Here is a 26,206-nt window from a genome sequence, read left to right on the forward strand (position 1 = left end):
GGGAGCGCTGGGCAGGGTGCTCAGCCCCGACGGCCGCTTCCCCCGGGGGTGGGCGGCCGCGCCTCGCCCGGGCCATTAAGGCCCCTTAAAGGCTCAGTGGGGCACCGCCGCTCGCTCGTCAACATCAGAGGGCCGCCGGCCGGGCAACGGCTGTCGGTTTCAGGGGAAGCCAAGTGTCTGCAAAGAAAACCGCACTTGTGAGGATCTTATTCTTTAAATTTACTTTTTTAAAAAAGGCTTGGATTTGGGCGTTGCTGATCCAGGTGCTGTTTCCTGTCGTTGCCACGGCAATAAAACGTACGCGTGAAAATGAGCGTGAGCCCCTGTATCTTCCAGCTTCGCAGCCCACAGAATCCCCCCCCGCCCCGGTGCGGGCCCAGGTACCAGGGTGGGCTCGGCCCTGCTGCAGGACGGAGCCTGCGGTTACACCAGTCTCTAGCTCCGGCCCTGGAGCTGCCCAGGGTGAGGGGATAGGGGCAGAGTCCGGCTTTCTGCTATTGCAAAGCAGCAAGAGCAGCCGAGCTTCGAAGTAAGCTTCGAAGATGGGGGGAGGCATACGCATTCTGAAAAGCTATTTTAAGGCTTAAATAATTCCCAAACTGAAACAGCTTTCAGTAATTTGCCTTTCCCCCCCCTTTGGTTGATGAAGGGAGTTCCACCTCCCCCTCCCCCCCCAAAAAAAAACCCCAAACAAACCCCAAACAAAACGAAACAAACCCAAACCCTAAGCATCCTGCATACTAGTCCTTTTTAAGGCAGTCTGGCAACTTACTGAGGAGCAATTATACATTCCTGATGGTTCACGCAGCAGTGCCTGTTCTGCTTGTGCCACACGGCCCCGTGTTCCCTTTCCAGGCAGGAAAGCAAAGGTTAGGGGGTTATGGGGCAGGTAGAAATGTCCTCTGGCTCCTTCTGCTTAGGCACACTATGTTAGAGAGGAGTACTTGCACTGAGCAAGCATGTGGGCCCATAGGGGAATGAGGTGGTGACGAAGAGGCTACAGCTCCACCCGCTCCCAAATTAGCCATTTGCAGGGGAAAAAAAAAAAAAAGGTTTAATCTGGATTGTTCAAACTGCTCTGATACAGGAAGCACTCACCTTTTGCTGCTCCAAAGCTGAAGTCCCTAGGGCAGTTGGCCATGCGGCTCTTCAGCTCCAGACTCCCTCCTACTGTCACTTGTTCCAGCCTTCAGCTATTGTAGCCATATGTTTGAAAGAAAATTTGGATAGTTACTATTGCTATGTTTTTTTTCACGAGGAGACAAGCTTGCTGATCCAGTTTGCCACATGAGGTGCAGAGGACTGATGGAGGAAAATGAGAAGCAGTGATGGGTTAATCAGACCAGTGTAAAGAGCACTGTTGCTGCACATAAAGCTACAGCCAACTTTGATCCTCAAAACTCTCCAGTTGTCTTCTAAGGGCTGTATGTATCTCAGCTCATGGCTAACAGCAGTGCTGGATAAAGCAATATCCATTCAACTACCTGCCTGAGAGCATGGAAAGAGACTAGTAAGATATGAGAAATCATCACTAGACTGTTTTTCAGTCATCCTAAAAGCTTTGCTTCCGTTCCACTGCTTCTTCAGTGAAGAAGGATAAGCATCTTATCTTATCCTACCCCGCCCTTGGGCCTCTTCATTTACTCCCAGTATCCTCCCTAGGCATATACCTCCATTTTTACTCTCATGGTGCTGCTTCCAGACATTAATGTCTGGAAACACATAGCTAGGGTTCCCAAACAACCTTAACTCTGCCTTAGAGGCAAAGATTTATGAAAAAATCCTCTCTGTTTAATATAAGCTGGGACCACAAACAACGAAATGCCTCAATCATAGTAGTGCGACTGCAGAAATACCAGCCTACAGTTAGCCAAACGTAACCCACTGAGTGCTGTGTTCTTTTATTTTCATATTTCTGATTAGGCAAACAACATAATGAAAACCTCGCTCCCTACTCTTTCGTAAGACTGTATGACTCACCGCTTATGTAAGCCTTATGCTGGAGCTGGTCATAGCTCCGCTGATGATACTATATACTGGTTTGCAATTAGTGCAAGGCTTCAACCTCCCTGTTCTGTACAATAAAAATAGGTTCTCTCAATTTACGTGTTGTGAGCAGTGTGGCTTTGGGAGCCCAGGAAAAGCGGGGAATCTGTAGGGAACTATGATAGATAGTTAACGACTTAAAATTTTAGGTGGATTCTCTAAAGAGTTCAGCATTGGCATTGCTTTTCTTTCTCCCTCTCTCAAATGACTGGATAAACAGCTTGGAGGGTCTGAAGAGTTCAAAATCACCTGGTTTTCAGGTATAGCTTATGGGTAAGAACGGTGGGATTTATTATGTGGCCTGCCATATCATCTTTAATGCCATTATAATTAATATGGGACAGCAATATTGAAAAAGCATGGTTATCGCATGGTATCATTAGCGGGCACAGCAAAATTTACTTGGGAGCCTTCATTGCGCATTTCAGAACCTTAGCAAGGTGGGACTTAAATGCAAGTCCAACCCTGCCGTTCAGAAATGAAGAGCTCAGCTCAGAACATGCTCTCTCTTCTCCCATTAATTTCATGTTAGCACAAACAATAAGAAACTAGTGGATAGAGCAGGCTGGAAGTTGCTTCTTTCTCAACACAGCTGCCTGACACTTTTCCATACACGCTCTGTGCAGGTTCTGTAGTTCCTAGTTTAGTGACTCACAACAGATCTTTCTGGAAAAAAGAGAGTAGTTTTCTGCTCCCTGAACACAGCAATGATGCACTGCACAGTGAAGACACTGTGGCTTTTGCAGGCAGGGAGCAAGAACACAAGGTATTTCACTCACTTCACAGCAGCTGTCTTAGACCCATTTAAAAAAGAAGAGAGGAACGACCCTTGCGTGAAAGATGTCAGACTTCTCTTTACTGTTAATGATAGTAGAGGCAGCAAAACCAGGCTCACCAACAAAACTTAAGAATTACTGAGGAAAGCTTCATCTTCTAAGTCTCAGCTGAAGGTACAGGACTGTACCACATCAGTGATATCGTGTGAAGTAGGAGTGTTGACGTCACCCCAGAGCCTAGAATAGCCCCTTGAGGGCTGGGTAGATGGAGAGAGCCATTGAGTTGGTAAGCGTGTATTCAGCATTTAGCTTGAATGTTGGAACAGGGAAGTTATAAATGGCCTTAAGTAGCAGAGAGTGTTTTTACCATGTATCTAATATATAAATACCTCTCCCAGAGGAGATAAACTCCCAAGTGCAGACTTGCCAGCACATCCTGGCTCCAAGACATGTGCCCTACTCAAGCCCTTCAAAAACTGGACTCTCAGCAATTTTGTATGATAGTTTTGTGTAAACTACAGCTGCTGAATTAATGATCTAGACAGTAAAACGCCATGTTACCTCTGTTTTTCCAACCAGGACTTCTTTGTACCGTGCTGTCATTTCCTGAAGCACTTCCAAAGGACTTGAAAGATTTCTTACCTTCCCCGAAAGACTGCATGCGTCAGATGGGGAAACCAACGCAGCAGGCAGTATAGTACCGCATCCAAAGTCACCCAGAGGTTTATAGTAGGAGAATCCAGATCCCCCTGCTCCTAAAAGACCAAACAGGTAGATTATTCCACATTTTAAACCATCTCAGTGACTATGCTACCTAACTTAATTCCTTCCTAATTTTTCCTCACGGTTTAAGTAATTTCTTGGTCCATACATTGGGAGTAAGCCAAGTTTGGATAAAGCTGCTACGGGGTCTCTTCACAGCTAATCTTTTCATCATCTTTATGTATCATTTGAGAAAGCACAGCCACCACCAGCACAAGAGACACTGCATCGTCCTTCCTTGCTAAACCACTGAGATACGTCTGTTCCTCAACACCTCCTCCCTCCAAGAGAGAAAACTGCTTAAACTTATTACTAGATCTGACATAGGAATCCCAGCAGTATGCAAAAAGAATGCAAGTCAGGTACTATCCCACCGATTTTATTATCCATCTACACAGTTCCTTCTTTTAAAAATAAAATTATTTTATGTTGGAGAAAAGTGTTACCTTTTTGAAAGAGCTTTAGTCAAGTTAGTCTTTTCTCTAAGACTGTTTTGTCAAATTAATTGCTTAAATTACTGCTTCCTGTGACAGCTTTCTCTGAAGGATGCGTCCTGTAACAATAACTTTCACACTGCTTTTTCTAGTTATGCGATGCTTGCCTGGATATCTTTGTCACTGAGAAAGTATGGTATATCATTACATGTGGATTTTTTTTTTTGATAGATCTCAATGTGTAACATTTTAAAATCTATTGGAAAATCCCCTCCTTCCCCACCAATGCTGTTACGAGGATTCCCCTCTCATTTTCAGTTACACAGTGGTATCATTGTTTACTGAACAGAATTTGTGTATCTGTTCAGACTTTGCAAATGCAAAACAGTCTCCCTCTGTGAAGAGCTTTTTCTTTACATACTAGTGATGGGGCATTACGGGTCCTGGCAGTATTAACTGAGTTAATTGGTAGATGAGCAAAAAAGCCCTGATTCAATTGCAGACTAACATCAGTATAACCAAGTGCACTTCAAACACAACTTCAGCTGGGGAATCAAGACACAAAGGTCTCTTCAGATGGCTGCTAAAATCATTGCCATCACCTACCTCCATGATTTTTGAAAAGCACATCTCAAACTGTATCTGGAGTTCAGCCAAAAATGGACACCACAAGATCATTCTTTGTGCAAATCAGCCAAAAACCTGTGCAACAGGCTATCCCTTTTCAGGAACGCAACTCACCTCTAATTGTCCTTTCCATACAGCAGTATCAATAAGCACACAGAAACTGGAGAAAGGCTAACATTCTGTGGCTGTTTCAAATCACGTACGAGCAGCATCCCAAATAACACGCTTTTTGGCTCTGATGAAGGCTAGTATCAGAAGGCTAGGTCCTCGAGGAACAGCATCAGCCCACCCATGCCAGTGGAGCTGCATTTACAACAGCTGAGGAACTGGAAACTTCTTAGTCTTAATGACTCAGTAGCTCAAAGAAGGGAAGTGCTGCAGGATTGTATGAACAACAACAAAAAGCCCACCAAGTCCTTTCGAAAGTCTTGCCCCTTCTGTTGTAGCTTCTTGAAGGGCAGAGAATTGCACTACTAGAAGACAGTCAAAATTAGCCAAGTTTAGCAATCTTGGAATCAAAAGCGAAGTTGACCTTGTGACTTGAGTACAACTGTCTATAGGTGACTATCATCTGAAGCCAAAACTTACAGATGTAAAAGCCCAATTCTCTACAGCTTTACTTGGGAGGATAACATTTATTAGCTGTAGTAGACTCAATTCTCCACATGGTGTAGCCCTTTGAGAAGAGGCTGAGCCACAGTATGAAGTTACGGATTTAAAAATACACCTCTCCATTTTTAATCACCATTTCTATCAATCTATCCATTCAGCATCTTGCTAACATTTCTTTTGTGGTGGGTCATTATTGTTCAGAAGAGTCAAATGCCTTCAACCTTTAGCAGGATCTCTTTTCTCTAGGTCAGAGTTTAGTTCTTAGACCAGAGACGAGCGGGTTGGCTATACAAGACTTAAGTGTTCAGCAAAAGGACAAACCCAGGAGAATAAACACCTGGAAGAATGTAAAAGGAGGATGGGATGGGGGAGGAAGGGAAACATCTTAATAAACAAAGCAAGAGTTATTTTACCTCCCCCTTCACAAATATGGTTTGAAACCAGAAGGAACAATTATGGTTAAGTTTTAACTTCTGCTGTTAAGGTACCAGTGCAGCACGTTTTACCCAAACGGGTGTCCCCATAACCACTTACAGAACAATCCCAAGTTTTTGCTATTTAGCTTTCTAAATTTTTGTTCAACTGCATTTGTCCGCTGAGCTGTGTGGGTAGTAGGTCACATCATCTACACTGGCCTGACATTTTTGGAGTAGCATGGTGCTCAGCTTTTAGCATCTTTACAGGAAAGAAATTTTCAGTAGTTCCTTGTGATATACTTTTTTTTTTTTAATTTTAAGATTATACTCACTGTTTCATGCTGAAATGTCTTTCCTTAATAAGATTTAATGATTTTTTTCAACTTGATTCCTAAATTAACATCTGTAGTATTTTGATTGTTCTTTATCCCCTTCTTACTGAGGTAAGAAAACAAACTATAAAAATACAAGTATTCCATGTGAGTGATTTTTGGAATCGTGCACAAATAAAGCAGCAACTACCAACTACAGCATTGAATACTTGAAAACTGAGAAGGCTAAAATACAAGCTTTTAAAAATATTACATATCTATAAGCTATTTAATGGTAAACATGTTTGACTATGCAATATCAGTAGTCAGGAATTGTTTCAGATATTCTTTGAAGATGTGAAAGGAATTCACTTTACACAGGTAAAGCTAAACAAACAAGAAATCAGATAATGCTTTGTGGAATAAAAGTAGGATTATTCTGAAATAACTCTTCTACTTTAAAATGTATAGCAGCTATATTATATTCCAGAACAACTTTTACCTATAAATCAGCCTGTAGACCTTTAATCACATACACTTTTGAGGCGAAATACTTAAAAATATTTTCTTGAGTATTATACTAACATTCATTCAGTCTTTTAAACATTTTAAACAAAAGCTAGTACTGGGAAAAAAATCTAGTTGCTAGGATGCATAATTTGAAGTTGTATGAAAAATGAAAATGTACTTAAAGACAACCTGAATCATTTAGTCAGAGCCACACTATACAGCAAAAATGGCTCCCCCACCCCATTCTTCCCCCCGCCCCCAAAGAAGACTTCTAGAACAGACTTCTGGTTTTGCTTTTTTAATAAGTCCATAAAAGCCAAGGGTTTATAAAAAGCACATGCAAGTCCCATTCACATAACAGATCAGCAAGAAGCTGCAAACTTTCCTTAGTACAGGAACTATGTCTTTAAGATTGGAAGTAGTAAACAAAACAGGACACCAGAACTTGCTTTTTTAATAAGTCCATAAAAGCCAAGGGTTTATAAAAAGCACATGCAAGTCCATTCACATTAACAGATCAGCAAGAAGCTGCAAACTTTCCTTAGTACAGGAACTATGTCTCTAAGATTGGAAGTAGTAAACAAAACAGGACACCAGAACTGACAGCTAAGGTGGCAGCAGCAGCTTTGCTGACAGCTGAATTCCTGGTTTGTTCCTGGGGCATAGGGATGTGTGGGGGCATGACACCCAAACCCAATTAAAATTCCCTATAGCTTTGGAGAGAACAGCAAAATCGGTTTGTTTTTACTCTTTTACTGATCCATTTTAAGTCATATCAACAGATCTGCAATTTTTGAAGTGTTTTGTAATTGCAGCGTAGATTCCTGGTTTCATCCTTCTCCTGAAAGAGGGAATGTAAGTGAATATAAATGGGATCAGAAAAAGAGACGTCAGGAAAAGGTGCAACAGTCCCACCTTCAAATGCCATGAGGAAAAGAAACAGATTCTTGGACTGTCTGCCCTCTCCAACTCCAGTCTGTGAAAAGCCAACTGACCAGTTACTGAAACAGCGGGGCACCACTTTTTACAAATCTCTACAGATCCTTTAGCACCGAGCAAAAACAAGAGGAAAAGCCACTGAAGTATCTTGACGGCTTTCTTTACGAGAACAAAGTAACAGTTTGTATTCTTGCTTCACCATTCATCTTTCAATATTTGTACTTCCACGTGAAGTAAACAAGATACCGTCACACTGAACAAAAAAAAAAAATCTAAAAGTAGCTCAGCTTTCCCTTTTCTCAATAGCTTAGGGATAGGAAGGACATTAGGCGTATTTAACTGCTCCTAGTTTAAGCCATACAGTAATTTAACGTTGCTGCAAGAATGTGGTTTTCTTCTCAAAATCTATCCATTTTTCTCCCTTAAGATTTCCTTATGTAGCACACTAGTACCTTGAAGACAGACCCAGTGTAGTACTTGGGTTTGCTACAAATAATCCAATCCTTCCTTCCTTCCTTCGAAGAAAATGGGTATTAGAACTTGTCTGACTGTCAGGAAGGCTGAGATTTTCTCTATCTACAGAATAGGTATGACCTGTAACTTCTGTATATGCTCCAATTATGTCTCTGGCCAAAAGTGATTATGTTTAGTAAAATACAGTGAAACCATTCCCCCTCTGACCAACTAACACCTCAGTCTTTGTCAAGGCATAAAATTTTAAGTGCTAACAGGGAACTGGGAAGTTTTTGACATAAATTACAGTGAGACCCATGAACATTTCATGGGATTTCAATTATCAGTCCACAACCTGTGACAAACATAACACTTACTGTCACCTCAGTGGTAAGAAATAGCGTACCAAGCAATTGCCAGTGGTGTATGGGACTGTAACCGAATTGACAATTATGGTGTAAATGGGTTTTCCGTGATAGAACACGTTTTCCATAATTATCAACTGTCCGTCATCTCAACATTCTGCCAGGCTTTCCATTTTTTTTGTGAGTAAACCACCATGGCAGCAGAATTATTTCCCAAGTTAATTAGCGATGTAAGTTACACTGCATATGCTAGATGCTGGCAACAATGAAAGCACCGATATTAAAACAAAATTCTCACTACTGATGAAAGTGTCATACAATGATTTTGATGCACGTGTTGGTACAAGTGAATCTCTCATGCTGACCACTATCATCATCTCCTCCTCCTCTTTTTTTTTTTGATGGTACACTGCGTGCCCCATGACGATTCAAGTAACATACAGAAAATTGAGGAAGTTCTTGGAATTTCACAGAAATCAAATAGAAGTCTTACAACCCACAGCAACATCCATGGTTCTTATTGCAATAAAAAGTCAGTATGTATTCTTCATCCCATCTATGTTAAGATTTCTTCTAAAGAAAAGGTGCTGATATTTTGTATTGTTTCATCTATGAGGTAGATGGCACTTTCATATAAATAGTGTAAATCAGAAATTAAGTTAGCTCTGAGCCTGCAACAAGCACTGCTTATGGTTGCAGTCAGGCAACCGCTGACTGCTCGAGTCAATTATTAAATCATAAATACAAAATAATTCCTCATTTTAAAAGACAAACAGTAAGTCCTTGGAAGAAGAGTCGTGGCCGAGCACACAGACAGGTGCCTTCCCTTGACAAAGGTCAGCGGAATTCTGGCTTTAGCCTCCAGACACCTTCACCATTCGGGCTCCTATGGAAGGTGCAGAGATTGCGGAGAAGTTCTCTAAAGACGCAGGACTGCGCCACAGGCAGTTTGGACTCAAATTCCTGCAGTAGCTCCTGAGTGCTAGCCTCGCCGTTCACGCGGGCCTGGAATGCTATGAAGTTACGCACATCCACGAGCAGTTCATCGTATTCTGTTGAACCTGGGGCTGGGGCAGGTGCTTGCTGATGATTCTCATCTCCCTCATTCCCTGTCTGTTGTGGTAAAATAAGGTGGTTTCTTGCCCTCATCTTAGCTAATAAAGATGAAGAGTCTAGTGCGCTGGATGATGATTCTCCAGATTTTCCATCAAAGTGCCCATTGGAACTACACTTCTTTACATTTTCTTTCTTTATTGTATCCGCATCCTGCAAATAAACATACAGACTATGGAGAAAGTTGGATTTTGAGATCCATGGAATCTGTTGAACAAAATCCGCCTGCTGTTTAGACTTAAATAACAAACATGAACACTCAGAAGCTAGTCATCTGAAATACACAATAAAGAGGTAATATGTTCTGGTCTCAACTTTAGAACTTAGGAAGCGAAAGAAAAGCATTGCTGGTCTTGAGACAGATAAACCAGACCATGCTGCAATTTGTGACTGCTGTATCTAATTACACTTCATCAAGATGCTATATCAAAACATGAAAAATCAAATTCATGGGTGACTAAAAATTCTAGAATTCTACATAATCATATGACAAATGGGTATGAGACACATCTACAGTATAAATCAGATTTGTTGCATAAATCAGAACATTTCACATATATCGGCTCTTAAAAGAGAAACGTTAGCTTGTGTCTCTTACCTTGCACTTCTTTGCAGGTGATACACAAGTGGAATGTGAAGAAAGCAGCATGGGGTTTCTTTTTTGACCAAATCGACTTCTAAAAACCCACAAAAGAATTAACTCTATAAAACATCCTTCCCAAAACGATTAGGATAGTTTTGCCAAAGTTTTAGGGTTCTCAAGAGCCCTCTGCCAAACTCTCTCCTCTGCTGTGCAACAATAATGCTTTCTTTGTACTTCAGAATGGACTTTCTAGGCTTATAATACGCCTTCATGTCTTTATTAAATATAAAACGTGAAACTCCACTTTGATACATGTTACTGCAAATACCAAGTGCAAAAAAAAGATAAATCCATAGCATCTTAAGGAACTCTTCGATTTTTGGAAAAGCAGTGTGAGAATTGAACTTACTTTATTCCTGATGGTGCACCTGAAAGACCACTCATGCCTGTCCAGGTTGGCACACCAGAAGCAGCTCCTAAACATCGCTGTCGAGAGACTTTTAAGGCTCTTAAGGCGTCCTGAGCTACTCTGTTTGCTTCTGCTTCCACCAGCACGTGATCTGCACTGGAAGCTTCCATAATGGCATCGTGCTTCATAACACTGTGTACCCCTAAAAACCAGAAGAAAAGGTGAAGGAGGACATCTGTTAATTTACATGGTTATCTATAAAATTAAATATTCACCATTTAAGTGAATGCCACAATCACATTTTTCCTTTTTCAGGTTGATTATATTCAGCACTTCAGTATAGTCGTTTCTAACAAGAGAACCCCCTTCTATCAGTTAAGCAATCAATTTGACAGCAAGCCACTTCTGGTGTGCTGATGAGATCATTATTCACAACAGACTTGGCAATTATGTGGGTAAATCCATCATTTCTATTGTTACGGACAGGACAGACAGAAGTGAAACCCTTGTGTAAATGAAGGTTGGTTACATCCTTATTTCCAGAAGAAACACTGCATTACTTCTATATCCAGAAGCGTTTCTGGAAGGCTGCGCATCTCTCTGAAATGTTTGTGCCAAGGTAATGAGCACATTCATAACCAGAGCATTTCAACGATGAACATTTTAATGTTTCACTACAGTAACAGAAAAGATAAAACACGTTTTGTATTGTAGCTCTAACCATTAGAGTAACAGAACTGCTCCTTCTCTCACTTGCGTAAGTTTTATATACCTCTGTTTAAATAGTCTGACACTGTTGAGCAGCCAAATAACAACGGTTACCTGATTTTTTGAAAAGTTTCTCCAAGACGTAATCATCATTTTTCTTTGAGTCTTCTTCCTTCTCTTCACTGTTCTCCCTTCTGTATCGCTTTTGTTTCACGAGATGAGGAACGCGCTCTCCTTCAAATTTGGCATCTTTGTGATGTTTCTTTTTAGATTTATCTTTGTGGCTCTCATGTGACAGAATATCCACCCTGTGCTTTGTTTTTGAGGTACGTTTATAATGACTATTATCTAATTGCCCATCTTCAGTTTTAGCAACCTGCTTTTCCCAAAAGCCAGCTGCACTACATGTAAGGCTAAAATCTCCCTTGATATTTGCATTAGCTGCTCCATGTACTTCATCAGCCACCATGGTGTTCAGACATTTGGCATTCTCTGAAGACCCTGCATCACCTGGCAATGACTGGGACATAGATTTGTCAGCTCTTTCCAAGCTTTCCTCCTTGCTTTTATTCAATGAATTTATATCAGTAGCAGCTTGTGCGTTATCTTTTGCATAGCTATTTTGGTCCAAGGCTTCCAAATTTCCTTTGGTTTCCTCACTTGTCTCTATTGCTTTAGAAGAAGAATTTGTCACGTGGGTGGTTGAGTAGGAATTGGATGACTTGCTGTACTTTGGTGAGCTGCTTTCTGTAAGATGGAGATCACCTTTACAAGTGTCATTATCAGGTGGCTTTTCAAGTTTCCGTTTCAATTGGTGTTTTGGGACTTGAACATCTGAACCAGTACCTGAGGGATGAATGAAATTAGTATCCATTTATCAAACACTTCAAACTTTTTTTCTTTTGTACAAATAGAAATAAATGTGTACCTGCAAAAATTGCACTTGTTTCTGTCCCCTGAGACACATCTGGGCTGCTCAGAGTAAAAAGTTCATAAAGGTCATTGGATTTGAAAAAGCGCCTCTGCTTAGGGTCTTTCAGCACTCTGTTCGTTAAAAACTGTTTGAAGATTTGTCTAAAAAAGAAAAAAAGTACTTTGTGCATGAAACAATGTCTAGCTATGTTTAAGTACTGAATACAGTACTTAAACAGAAAACTGTATAAGCACAAATGTTACCCTGCAGAACAATTAAGCAGTGGGAAGATGATGTTAGTTTCCAGAAGACAATCTTGAGTTAGTAACTGTCAAACAACCAACTAAATTGTTAAACACAGGGATTTATTGTTTTGCAACAACCCCATAACACAACAGGTAACCACCATCCTGAAACATCCTATGAGACATCCCTTAACTAAGCAATAAATAACTTCACAGCTAGAATTTTTTTTGTCCATTAAAATTGAAAAGCTTGCATATATTACAATAAAACTATCGGAAAGCTCCTGAAAGAAAAAGAAGAGCTTGTTAAAATGACAACATTTTAATGGTTCAATTGGTTGGAGGAATCAAAAGCAGCAGAGTAGCTCAGTCTGATGGTGATGACTGGATGACAACCACTGAAAAGGGAAATCAGACGTGGTTTAGAGGAAGGGAGAAAAGAGCCCACCTGCAGAGGACTGAAAGAACAAATTTGAGGGAGAACTAAGCTGCAAAAACTCTTCTAGTATTGGTAAATCTACTTCTATGACATGTTTGTACTACATAGCTTTTGATTGCAAGTTCTAGGCGCTATTTTCCTGTACAAAAAATACACCCCTAAATAAAGCTGGAAATCAGATCTCAAGAAGTGTTTTTATCATGGTTTTGGCTCTGCTGGCATTAAGCAGGGAAACTATTTTTAAATGCAGTTGGCAAAAACTAAGTTTAAACATAGGTGCCAGCTACTGTAGTGCACCCATCAGAAGACACTAAAGTTTTTAAGAATTAACTGAGCTTCATAGCTTCCTGCAAGGATGATCACATATTTGCAGGGAAGAAAACACAGGCAAAGAGAAAAGACACCTTGCTTAAAGTTCAAAGTCCATTGCACTGTTCTGGAAATAAATGAATTCCTGATGGCTGTCCTGACCCCTAGAGCCCACTTCCTTGATGTGGTCAGTGTTGTTCAAACAGAAGTATGCCAGAGGGACGCAAGCCAATCAACAGCGGATGTTTTGTATCCATGTGGTAAAACAGATTAAAAAAGGCACTCAATAAGTGTGGGTATTTCATTGTTTAGAGTTTTTCATTCACCTGCGTTTTCAAAGAGGATATTCCAGTTCTAAAGAGTAATGCCTAGGCAGAGGATTCCCGTGTACATTCATTTGGAATTCATGTGAGTGAAGCTAACTACTGAGAAAGCTGAATGGGAAAGCAAAACAAAAAGATTTCATTGATTTCGAAGTACAAGCATTTTAAGGCTTTAGCTACATTTTGGAATAAATAACGTGAAAATGACTGGTGGTTCTTGGGATTTAATTCTCTCACTTTGGAATGATTTGGGAATAAAATAAAATTGGGTTTGCAGAGTAGTAAATGGATGTGTACCACATACATCTTTATACATCCTAAGGACAATATAAAGAACTTGTTGATTTCAATTTGCATTTCAGGCTTATTGAGTCTCATGTTCTGAGTAAGGGGCTCATTTTTTCCTGTCTATGCCTCATACTCTCTCATTTACAGTGAATTCTGGATGTGCTGGACACAGCTGCTGGAACAGATTGATGAGGTATATTTAGCATGTGGGTCTTGGAGCCAGAGAGGCAGCAGCACAGCCCTGCAGCTGGGAGTCTAATATTAGAAGAAGGCCCATTTCTCAGCAGAAATTTTTAAAAGTTTTCCGTGACGTGCCCATCATGACCAAGGTTGGGGGTTACAAGCCATGTGTCCACATGCACAGGTATGTCACTGTTACACCACCACAGATTTGCTGCAAACATTTTCTTGAGCATACGGCTGTATCCAAGGAATCGTTCTCACTGACCTGTGGTATATCTTCTCTTCAATAGTACCCGCAGTGAGAAGCCTATATACAGTCACCTGTTTCTTTTGGCCTATTCTCCAAGCACGTTCCCGAGCCTGGAACACAAAAGGTTTGGTTACCAGACATTAGCCTCTTAGACATGTGTTTGACAGAGAGCTATCGATACCACTGTTTCAAACCTAGTTCAGACATTTAACAAATAGTTCAAGAAGTTACATAGCTGTGGTATTTCTACAGCATTAGGACAACTAACTCAGCAGGAGAGGAAAACAATTTAGAAAGTTTACATATGTAAAAAGACAAGTCTCCAACTGTACCATGAAATCTATGCAAAAAATCTCAAAAAATAAATTATGTTAAAATTAGAACTCGTATCTAGGATATGTACTTTATATAGACTTATTCCAAAAGGGATCTATTTCACAATAGAGCTTTAATATACAAATTTCCTTTGAACTTGTCTTCTTTTTCTTAACTGGAAGCTTTCCTACAAACATCTTGAACCAACCACTAAAACAGACCACTCTAGGTCAGACTACACACTTGCAGATCTCAGAGCTATGTAGGATTTCCATCAAAAATAGTTTTTTCCTCTCAAACACGTAAGCCCCATATACTGTTAAGGGATCTGATAAACCAGCGTGTCATCATACCATCAGATAAAGAAAAACTTCTTTAAGATATTGGCTTAACAGCAGCTTCTAAGGGCATAGCTACATATCATTATTTAGTGACAAAGACAATTTAAGCAACACTTGTTCTCCTTTTCTTACCCTGCATTGCCACCATGAACAGTCATGCCTGTTCAAGAGTTTGCACAGCTGTACTTTCCCTTCAGAAACATCTAGTTTGTTTGTTTATTTAAAAAAAACCCCAGGCCATTTCAACTGTTTGTTTGGCTACACTCTAAACAGACTATATGAATCGACAATATTGAAGAGTGGTAAGGTATAACAGCGTAAAGGGGATGTGGTGGGAACCACTTAAATTGGCTTTGCCACAAGAGTAATCATAACGTGGAACTGCACCCTAAGCGACCATTGCTGGGAACAGCAACTTAGGGAAGAGCAACATAGTGCTTTAGCACTATTTGAGGAGATAAATGTCATTCCATCTTCAGTTTTATTTCAACTTAAGCTGGTAAATGGAATGTAATGAACCAAACTCACCTGTGTGTCTGTACTGGGATTCCAGTCAGGATCATAAATAATAACCCTGTCAGCACCAGTCAAGTTAACTCCAATGCCACCAACACGAGTTGTTAGAAGAAAAATAAATACGGATTTGTCCTATAACACGAGAGAGAATTTACTAAAGCAAGAATTACCAAAGTACAAGATAAAAGAATCCAGGAAATAAAAAAAATTATCAGTGTTATTTGCACAGATGCAAAGGGAGCCAAGAGAAGGAATACATTTCCTTGTTTGCCTAATATCTCTTTTGACAAATAAAAGTAGTTTGATCTAAATTTCATTTACTGTTGTCCAATAAAATTTCTTTTCCCTCTTTTCAACTGTGTTTTTATTCTTAGCAGAAAATCCAACTTAAGTGTGAAAAAAGTGATGACTTTTTTCCCCTCTCACAAAGAAAGTGGTTTCATTTGACTGAACTCCCCAGTTTTGTGTCTCAAACCTGAAGTAGTATGGTTAAAAACAGACCAAAAAGGAATGCAAGAACTCAACCATACTCACTAATAGGCATTAGTGTGTGGGATGCAACATCTCACCTCATTATATCTTGTTATAAGGGGCTGTCTGGAAGCTATTGTTGTGGTGCCATCCATCCTGAGGTAGGAATAGTTTCTGTGTCTCACAAAGTCTTCAAGTATATGCAGCATCTGTTGTGATGGAAAAAATTTAATGAAATCCAGACGTGAAGACTGAGCGACTGTCTGATCAAGTCATAAGAATTTCTGGTACTAACTGCAGTGCCAATCAAACAAACAAGATGACGACTAAAAACTTTCGAATCTTAAATGAGCAGAAAATTCATTAACTTATGTAATTGGGGGGGGGGGGGGGGGGCGGCCATTCTATTTCACTGCTGAATGCACAAGTGGAATGTTTGTGCTTGGTTTGGGAAGTCCAGAGCCATGGTCTCAAGACAATTAACCAGGTAAATGGTGCAGCATTCCAAGGGAATCCACGGAAGCAAGACAAAATCATGAATACATAGGGAAAACAAATGAAGGTCACTGTCTGTGCTACTGGCCGAAAGCACATAATTCTGAGGATTAGGTGTGCACATGCACTAAACAGAGTGAGCAAACTGACTTGGTAGTTTCTATCCTGAAACTACACAGTAGGGACAATAAATACATTCACCACTGCTTCAGCCTGGTATTATATGGGTACAACTGATACAAGCTTTGACCCAGTATATTGAATTTGGGCAACACTGCCACAACACGCTCTCATTCCAGCAAAGCTTACTGAGCTTGGGAACTGGTCTCCAATTATTCCAAAGACATTAGTCATCTTAGTATTTTTTTCAATTAGATGTTAATTTTCTGAGAAGGACACTATGAAAGTGGTTCTAATTACAAGTCTTGTTGGGACACACACATGCAATTTTTTAGTTTTAGTAATAACTAAAACTAAAACCAATGAGCTCATCTTACCTGTCTTGACTGAGTAAAAAACAACACTCTGTGACCTTGCTTGTGCCATATTTTCAGCAAGGATTCTACCACTATCATTTTTCCAGAACGTTTCCAATATCCAAACTGATCTGCTTCCTCCACTTCAGCATTTGGTACACCCTTCAAATTCGTGGGACCACCAGAGAAGAGGTCAGGGTGGTTGCAAATCTTTCTCAAAGCTACTAGTCCTGAGAAAATCTAAAGAACACAGGAGAAAAATATTTTTATTTTCTTGATAAATACTTGTATCTATATGGGTTGTGGTTGAGAAAAATAAACAGCAATGGATTAATCCAGTCATCACCAAGAAGTTTGTTTTTAATAGTGGTTTGCTCTTTAGAGAAGCCAATGGACGCTAATACTCGTTTCATGCAAAGTTTTAGGAAAAATCAGTACAAGAGAAGGTCAATGAAATTTTATGTTCTTGTGAGCCTATTCTGGTGACAATGTTAAGAGAATTCTGCAACAGCTTCCACATTAGCAAAAGCAGTCCCTAGCTGTAACTCACAGTCAGATTTTTCCTACTCAAAAGGAAAAATTCCACCAAGTTTGTTACTTGAAATTGTGTCCTTCTTTCCAACCCCCACAATGTTAGCAGGTAACTTAAGACAGACCTTGAGGATAGCAAGTATACCCACCAGAATGCATGGTAACAAAGAATAGATGAGTAAACGTATTTGAACAAACATATGAAGCTGAAAATTAGCACTTTTGATGCCATGTTAGGAGGTTCTGTTCAGTTATTCATGCAATAATATTACAAGTGTTACTTATTTTTCTGATATAAAATAATTTTCATTGGGATAACTAAAATGGCTAGGCACTTGAAAAAACTTGGCCACTATAGCTTTGCGAGATCTGGAAAAATAAAGAAGTCAAAACAGCGGTAAGGTCAACATCTGCTTTGTATGGCACTGCAATATACAGGGCTGTACTGACCATACAACTAACTGGAGCCACTGGGGGTGAGGGGAGAAGGGATTTCACAGTTGACAAGACAAGGAAACATGGTAAATTACACATTATAACCAAGACATATTACTTCTCCTCTTACAAACAATAGATCTGTATCCTGCAGCTAAAATGGGAGTGAAAAACGTCTACTGCGTGCATAAAGAAGTCAAACAGACCAGATGCGTGCAATGTAGGAGTCACAGGGAATAGCAGACTTTTTACACAAGCAACAGTAGGCATTTGAAACTGTATTTCAATTGCTGCTGTCATCCTGGCCACAGCAATTTCAACACTTATGTTGTGAGGATGGAGGCAAAAGATGTTGAAGTGACTAGTAATAACAAGGATGCTTGCTATTTGCTCTGCTGTATGTTAAGACTGTGAAATCATCAACTGTTGCATCACGAAGTTGTTATACCTGAACTGTACTCTCAGGACAAATTACTTTCTTCCTTTGCTTCACTTTTGCAATTGGTTAAAAGCATGCATACAGTTACCTACAGCAGGTCATCCAACAAGCCATAATTTGTTCCCAAGATCACAAATATACTGCAAAGCCCATTCCATTCCTAGTTTTATCTGGTCATGCCACTACATATGGATGACTAACTCTGCGTATTCCATGGAACATTTCTGAGAAAAAAAAGCAGACACCCACAAAAGCAGAACTGAGATCAGTGTGTTTGCTTCCCTCTCTGCTCAGAATCCAGCTAGAAGAATGGGAAGGTCAGTCCATGACTTTATCCATCAAACTCTACCTGCCATTAACCTTAATTAATGCCAACCTGCATGTCTCCATTGAGGATCTGGTAAACTTCTTTAGAGCTGATGAAATTTTGATAGACTTGACACTGCTCATCTGTCAAACGGCAAAAGAGGACCTACCAAAACAAACAAACGAACCGCTCAAGCCCAACCTGTAAACTCCAAATAGAGTGAAGTTTTACAATGTGCTACAATGAAGCTTCACAGATGTCTGACATACTGAAATACTAAGTTAAAAGATACTGCATAGAAATCATTAGAAATAAAACAACTCAGAATTTTTAGAGAATGAACATAATCATTAAGATGGGTTTCATGAGTTTTTCTGTGCCCTTTCCCAGTGGTTCTTTTTTCCCCTCAAATTGCTTTAATTTTGGAAGTGCTGCCATTTTCCAGTTTTAATGAGGTAACTGTGCAGTGTTAGCATTCTCTCAAAGCTATGTTTATAGGAAATGCTTTCCATTGTGTGTCTATTATGTCCCTTACAACTTGCAAATTCCTAGTACCTCATGGGAAGGTTAGCACACGTAATCTGTTCTGTCATTACCCTTTGAGTGTGAGCATATAATGATTTTTCAGATGCTCTGATGGGCTAAAATGGAACAAAATAACTTCCTCGCATTCTGCAAGGCACCCAACATTATGCCGTAAGTTGAACTTATGTAGTGCCCTGTGATTGACAAGAAAAAGAATCAAATTTGTTTAATCTGTTTATGATTGCATTCTTTAGAGTAAGTAGCCCAGACTCTTTAAAGTATATAGAAATTCAAAATTTGATTAAAAAAAAAAGATCATTAGACTGCACAGCAGAAACTGCATATGGCCTACTCATTTATTATGTAGCTGTCAGCACTGTCTTACAAAGACTAGCATGTCTACTTCTCTTTTAGAGGGAGGAGACAGGAAGCAAAAGAGTGAGGAGAGGACAAGAAAGCCTGAAGCACTGAAACCTGAGTGGCAGAAGAATCTAATAATTACTACAAGTCAATATTTGTAGGAATTTCAATTGTTTAAATAATCCTTTCAACCTCCTCTACTTTGAATCAAAATGTTTCCTAAAAAATATCCCACCTCTTTGTAGAGCAAACAAGTTTTAGATCAAAAGGCTAATATTCTGGAAATTTATTAGAATGTACAGGCCCAGCTAATTTGCAATATGAACAACTGCCATCAAGTATTTCTCTACTATTTGCTGCCCAAACTAACCTTTTTACGGCAGGAAACAATGTTAAAGTGTCCAAGAGATGCACCATAGGAAACACCCCACAGACAACTCATTTGTATGCACCTGTGTCCTAGGAGGACAGTATTGAGCAGACCTGACTACACTTCATATATGCTTTGTTTTTCAGATGAGAGTGTACTTGTATAGACCCTGCAAGACTATGACCATTTAATACTCTGAACACAGGTGAAAAGAATATGCAACTTGAAAGCTCTACATCTTATCTTTAGTTAAAACAGTGTTTCATCTGCTATTAGCACAAATTATTTCCAAATGTCCATGAAAGATTGGATTTTGGGGAGGGAGAGGGCTCAGATCTAATAGTAAAGATAAGCAAACCTGTTCATTTTTATCTGGAAGTGAAAGGCTCATTTTTACATCAGCCTTCATTCTTCGCAGCAAGTAGGGGTTTATGGTGTCCCGTAACACACAGGCACATTTGTATGCCGTTTTTACCTGAAAAAGGAAGAAAAAGTAAAAATTGTATTTTGGTTCTTGATATTAATTTTAGCAACAAACAAAATGCCATAATTGGTAATAGGAAAATCCTAATAAAATGAAATGGTTTATGATTTATGTGGATCTACAGTTACATATTCAACACAACATGAATTGCAATAAAATTCACATTAGCAACAACAGCATTGAATAAGTAAGTCTTCCTCAGATACCACTAATTTATCTTTCCTAATCTAGTGGACTTTAAAAGAAACCAGAAATGAGATATTTCTTTTAGAAACCAATCCAAGAAGTGAGTATAAACTTGCCCAGAACCAAAATCCTCATGAAAAACTGCTAATACATATACTGAAGATCAAAAAAGAAGCCTGCAGCAATGGTGGTTACTAGACAATAAGTGAAGATTAGTGCCCGCTTGAGACTATTAAAAAAATCGGTACAAGAAAATCCCCATGATCACAGAAACTAAAGGTCACTCTGGCCTTAAATGGAGCATATGGTTCTATAAAGGGTAATGGATGTGTGAGATGGGTATTAACTGTACATAATGGCTAAAAATACCTTCATTTCTCTTAAAGCAAAACAAAGAATATAATAAATTATTGATATGTAAAAAACAAATTGGCTGTCTAATTTAGTAAATTACTAAGCTTTAGACAAGGGAAGTACTTAAACTCAAAGAAAATAAAACTTTAGAAATGTATGTGTGCAAAACATTACAAAGCATATTTAAAAGGATACAAGTTTATTAGCATTTATATGAAACTTAGTCTGCAGACTGTTATGCAGACAATTTATCTATCAGCTAATTTGAAAAATGTTTAAGAAGTCATAAATACTGAGAACCACAACTACAAAGATTAGTAGACATACTTATTCAAAATAATATTCCAAATAATTTTTGCTTTCAAAATTAAATAGTTTATCTACTTTCAGACTGCTAATACCTACTTTAGCTTTTTTAAATGAAAACAGTTTTCAGTTTGGATTTAAGGATTCCTCTATTGCATAATTTGCTGAAGCTTGATATCAAACAGGGAAGTTCTATTTAAATACATCAAAATACAAGATCAGTCACCTCCCACCCCAATTTGCTTATCTTTGCATCAAAGAATACTTCTAATGATTTAACCTTTAGGGCTTTTGACAAGAAAACCTTGTGTATAAGCTATACCCCTGTATAAATGAAATGGTCTCATTCAGTTGAACAGTTCTTTTCACACATGCAGCAGTAAAACACACATGCAACACTCTTTCGGGTTAGTGTCTAGAACATACAGCATGAAGTACATTTAAAAGTCAGTTTAGAAACAACATAACAGTTTCCTTCAAGCAAAGTTATATTTTTGATGCATTTACCTGGACAGGAGAGGCATTGGAATATCCTCCCATGGTTATTGGAACAGAAAATTGCTCCATGAACACAGGTAGTGTTCCCAATTTCCCTGGGAATACAAAGTCAAAGAGGGACCAGAGCTCCTTTAGGTTATTTTGCATAGGGGAGCCAGACAAGATGATTCGATGGGGCGTGCGGAACTATTAATAAAAAACACGACACCAAAAGAAAGTTATTTTCATGGTTCATGGTGTAACCTGCCTCCTGCCTCAGAGGATATTCAATTTCACCATCAATGAATTCTCATTTTAAAATATGTGGCCTCATATTCCTGAAATAAACAGCTTTCTGCAATATATTGTCCATAAACTATTAGCAGAAAATGAACACCAGCAATCTGACATTTATCCCTAGTGGTAAATTACTACACAATTTAAAATTTCTGATTTTTCTTCTCTACTATACTTCTGTAAATTTACTGATGTAAACTCATTAAAAATGTTAAGTAAATTAAATAGGCAAATACAGACCACTGTAATTTATGCTTTTATTCTTTACTAATAGTCAAACATGTATTTTTATGATAAAGTAATACATACCTGCTTGCACGCAAGCGTGACGGCGGCATTTGGATTTCGGATTTTGTGACCCTCATCCAGAATCACATAATGCCAATCATAGCTGTGGATGTTATCCTGCATCATTCGAATGTATGAATAAGACGTAATTAAAATTCCATGGCATGAAGCAATTTCATGAATTAGTTTCACCTAAAAGCAAAAGGTGCACGTTGTTAGTAACAGCGAGACAGAAAACTCAGACCTACTGAACTACAGGTTTGCTGTCCAAGGTACGTACAAAAAGTTTTGAAAAAGCAGATATATAGTTTACTTTGCAAAGAAAGTAAGTATAGGCAAGATTTTGATTATATGATTCTTAGCTCATCTGTAAAAGAATGAAGCACTTGAATACTGTGTTATAACAGATCAGAACGTGACCTGAAGCCTGATCAGAAGGAAACAGTGGTTGGTTTGTTTTGTTTAAAGGCAATGTCTGAAAAAACAAACATTAAATTTGATTAAAGTAACTAGTTTCTTCAAGTTCTCCTATATTCACCTCACAAACCCAGCTTTGTGTACTGCACGCAAGATCTAGAATGTTAGAGGAAAATTAAGCAAGTGAAAAACAGAGAAACAATCACAAAAATCTACTTGGTTAATCCTAAATTCTGTCCAACCTCTCTCATTAATAGGATTAATATATTTCTTACTAATCTTCAAATTTTGTGCTTCTCTTGTAAGCTATATCCCTTCCCCAAGTTTTTACTAGCCTTTATAGCTGTAAATTACGTAGGGTAGGGACAGTCTATATCACCTTCCATAGCACTCACAGTATTCAAGACTCATCTTTCTTGCATTTATCCTCCACGTATAAATCTAGAAGACTTAAACAGAAGATGATGGGCTGGGAGGCAATCCTGGATGAAACAAACATACCCAATGTAAAAGAAAGAAAAGTAGAACCACCACAGAATTTGCTAAAGGAAAGACAAAATCCTTGTTACTAGAAGTGCCTTTAAGAAAAACAAAACAAAACAAAACCAACAAAAACAAAAGGGAAAAATCCATCTCAAAGACTCAGATGGTGTTAAAAGTCCACGATCTCTTATTGTAAAATTTCTCGCTCAGACATACCCCAAGATTCAAAAAGTTCTTCTGCGTTTAACTGTTAAAGAATTTCTACTTTCTGATTATCATCTCCTGATAAACCCATGACACATTATTTCACGTTGACATCGTGTTTCTCAAGAGAATATGTAATCTTTAGAACAATTTGTATTACAGACAGAGTAGGATTTCCAAGCAGGTGTGGACATCCAAAGCTTAATTCGACCTGGTACATTGCCCATAGTCTGTAACCGTGTCCTAGAGTCTCAGCAATGGCCTATCATAGAATATTGTAGACATCTCTACCCAAACACTTAAGACAAATCATCTCGAGTGATTTCAAATTAAAAGCTTGTAAAATATGTAACCTCTCCTAGTTTTTGCAATTAATAGGGTATGTCTGCAATTAGCCTGACTTACAGAATGCTACACTGTTGTCATTAAAAGATGTTTTGTGAAAGTGCTGCTGTTATTATGGAGGCTCAAGAGACCAATCCCTCCTAGAGGGCAAACAGTGGACTAGTAGAAAACAACAGCCATAAATCACATTGTCAGGTAGCAGAGAGAACAGAAGTGAAACACAGGCACATGAAGGCCATTCACTGTAAACACACCACAGCAGAATCCTAGTCAGGATTTACTGAACCTGTAATTAATTAAAATTTCCTTCAAGCTAAATTTTTAATAAACAAGGATTTGTGCTGACAATGAAGAAATACAACAACACAATTTTATCAACTCACACCACAACACTTATTAACTCTCATTTTACTGCATTGGGTACTTTCTCAGAGGTTGCCTTTGCTTTAGTTGCAGCTCTTGGAATAATTTTAAATATTTTAAAATATGGTAACAGATTTAATGTTGGATACACACTGTTTTGAGGCTGTGGCATTTCAGAATTTATGCTATTTTATCATGTATTCTTTAATTCACAATTCCTGTTTGGTTAGATTCAGGCATGTTTAATTTCATTTTTCTTTTTTCTCAGGAAATACACTTTAATGAAATATTTCAGGGCACGCATGGTTAAACTTAAAAAAAAAAAAAAAAATCAGCTTAAGAGAGACAAATCCTACTAATGCCAAAAGATTCACAGCAGTTATCTAGCTTTGAAATTCTGAACTCTGGCCTTTAAAAGAAGCTAATGAATACGAGGAACATGCGAGTAGATCGAGTAATTCTGATCTTGTAGTTCTGTTCAGCACAGTATTTCAGGCCTTTACAATTCAAGGACAGTATTTTCTCCTAACTTAGGGTGGTAAGTTGATTGTATTGCCTTGTCTTCAGTGGGACATATGCAATGTACAAAGACTGGAAGGTTTTTAGCAAGCACTATTTCTTAAGGCTGAAGCGTTTATGATTTATTCTAAGGACACACCTCTAAGCAAATATTTTTTTCCTGTTGGTACCTCACCGTAGCTTCAGAAACAAACTTGTAGCTACAAAAACAGGACAATTTTTTTGACTGATACTTACAGAAATAAGGTTTAACTTTTTTAGCATAAAGTAGTCTTTTAAAAAATATTTAAGAGGACCTGCACTGTTCTATAATATTACGTATTTAAAATGGTAATTTTCTTAAACAGAAATGTGTATGTTAAGACTGAACTTAAAGAACTAGATTAGCGATAACTATAAAATTCTCTAAACATTCAGATACCTTTAAGGCAAGTGTGAACTTACAGAGATAGTATCTAGTCACTTACACAACCATATATCACTTGTGAATCAAAAATGCATTCTTCAGCAGGCTTATCACTATCTCATAACCAACCATTAAGCCCAGAGATCCATAAATTCAACCTATAAAACCTCTTTATTATTTCCCTGCCCCCAACAAAACAATCTAAATGGCACCATGAAGAGGCTTCAAAAGAACACATTACAATGTTTAATAATGTAAAAGTTGCAATAAAAAGAGCTAAAGCACTTACTACACATTTAACAAGAATGCTAATTCTTGTGGCACGATACTAAGTTTATCTGAATTTGGTCCTTAACTCAGAAATAGAGCCTTTGGCTAAAATAGAGGTTCCATATGCAGTCATGCCAATAACTGTAACTTCTGCAGCTTATTTTCTTTAACATGTAGATTGCGTACTCTACTGTGAGGGTAGAAGGTCTAAAATCTTCAGCGTGCAAAGTCATCTTCAAATAGATGGTTCCACAGGTGCAAGCATCATAAACTGACAATTGCTTTTGAGGGCTGCATTGTGTGTCCAGCATTTGACCAGAATAAGAGAATGTAAAGTTATGGCTTTACAAATGGTATGTGATTACTGCCGGGAAGAATTGTTAAGCTCAGTGATACCCGTTCTAAAGGTCAAGAAATTAAAAGTTCAGCCTTGATCTGAAAAAATACCGCCTCCTTCCACATGCAACATGTTAAACCAAGATAAGCAACGTTCACGTTGCCTCTTACATTCCATGATTTACAAATGCTCATGTGCCATCAGAAGTTTTGAAACAACAGGACAAGCTCTTTGTACAGAAGGCTTTTTTTTCCTACACTTACAGAGCTTTCTTCCCCTTATCTTCTGTTCTATACCATAAATAAAACAGTATTTATGATACACTACATTAGATTTACTTCTTTATTTTCTCTCATCCTTAGAGGTCTCAGAGCACTTGATATTTACAAGTCACTTAAAGCTACATCAGATTTGAGTGTAAACCATAGTAGGAGGTTAATAGCATAAGACAGCACCACAGGACACAAATGCTGTACCTTGTTCAAACTGAAAGCTGACTTCACAGGGGAAGACTACTACTTCAATCTGGTTCTTCCTACTGCTTCCAACTTAAGCACATTTATCATCATAAAAGAACCAAATGATCTTCTGTGATCACAAATAATTAAAAAAAAGGCAAGTTTTACATTTCATCCAAATGCTTAAACTAGCTCTGAAGTCTTGGAAACCTATCCAACGTGCTATTGTGTCTTCCTTCCATTGTCTAAAATACCAGTCTGCCTTCCCTTGTGGATAGCTGAAGGCCTTTAAACTGTTAGTCATATTTCAAGGTGTGAAACTGGAACTTTACACTTCTCTCCCTTACTGCCAAAAATTGACTACCATTGTTATTTTAGCAAAGGAATGAAGTAGTCTCTCTTTTGAAGCATCACACA

General features: G+C 38.6%; 1 protein-coding gene across 1 annotated transcript in view; it reads right to left on the reverse strand.

Moving 5' to 3' along the window:
- Positions 1–6,950: 6,950 nt before the first annotated feature.
- The window catches only part of ERCC6 (ERCC excision repair 6, chromatin remodeling factor), a 49,849-nt gene continuing 30,593 nt past the window's right edge, over positions 6,951–26,206 (reverse strand). The window contains exons 8-20 of the mRNA XM_019471751.1: positions 22,009–22,179; positions 21,433–21,609; positions 19,954–20,070; positions 18,410–18,505; positions 16,650–16,868; positions 15,756–15,866; positions 15,199–15,318; positions 14,030–14,124; positions 11,993–12,138; positions 11,179–11,910; positions 10,357–10,558; positions 9,963–10,041; positions 6,951–9,517 (exon numbers count right to left, since the gene is read on the reverse strand). Coding sequence (XP_019327296.1) covers positions 9,089–9,517; positions 9,963–10,041; positions 10,357–10,558; positions 11,179–11,910; positions 11,993–12,138; positions 14,030–14,124; positions 15,199–15,318; positions 15,756–15,866; positions 16,650–16,868; positions 18,410–18,505; positions 19,954–20,070; positions 21,433–21,609; positions 22,009–22,179 — 2,694 coding nt within the window. The 3' untranslated portion in view covers positions 6,951–9,088. The remainder of the gene's footprint in view (positions 9,518–9,962; positions 10,042–10,356; positions 10,559–11,178; positions 11,911–11,992; positions 12,139–14,029; positions 14,125–15,198; positions 15,319–15,755; positions 15,867–16,649; positions 16,869–18,409; positions 18,506–19,953; positions 20,071–21,432; positions 21,610–22,008; positions 22,180–26,206) is intronic.

This window comes from Aptenodytes forsteri, unplaced genomic scaffold (assembly GCF_000699145.1).
Source record: "Aptenodytes forsteri isolate BGI_AS27 unplaced genomic scaffold, ASM69914v1 Scaffold15, whole genome shotgun sequence".
NCBI classification, from domain to species: Eukaryota; Metazoa; Chordata; class Aves; order Sphenisciformes; family Spheniscidae; genus Aptenodytes; species Aptenodytes forsteri.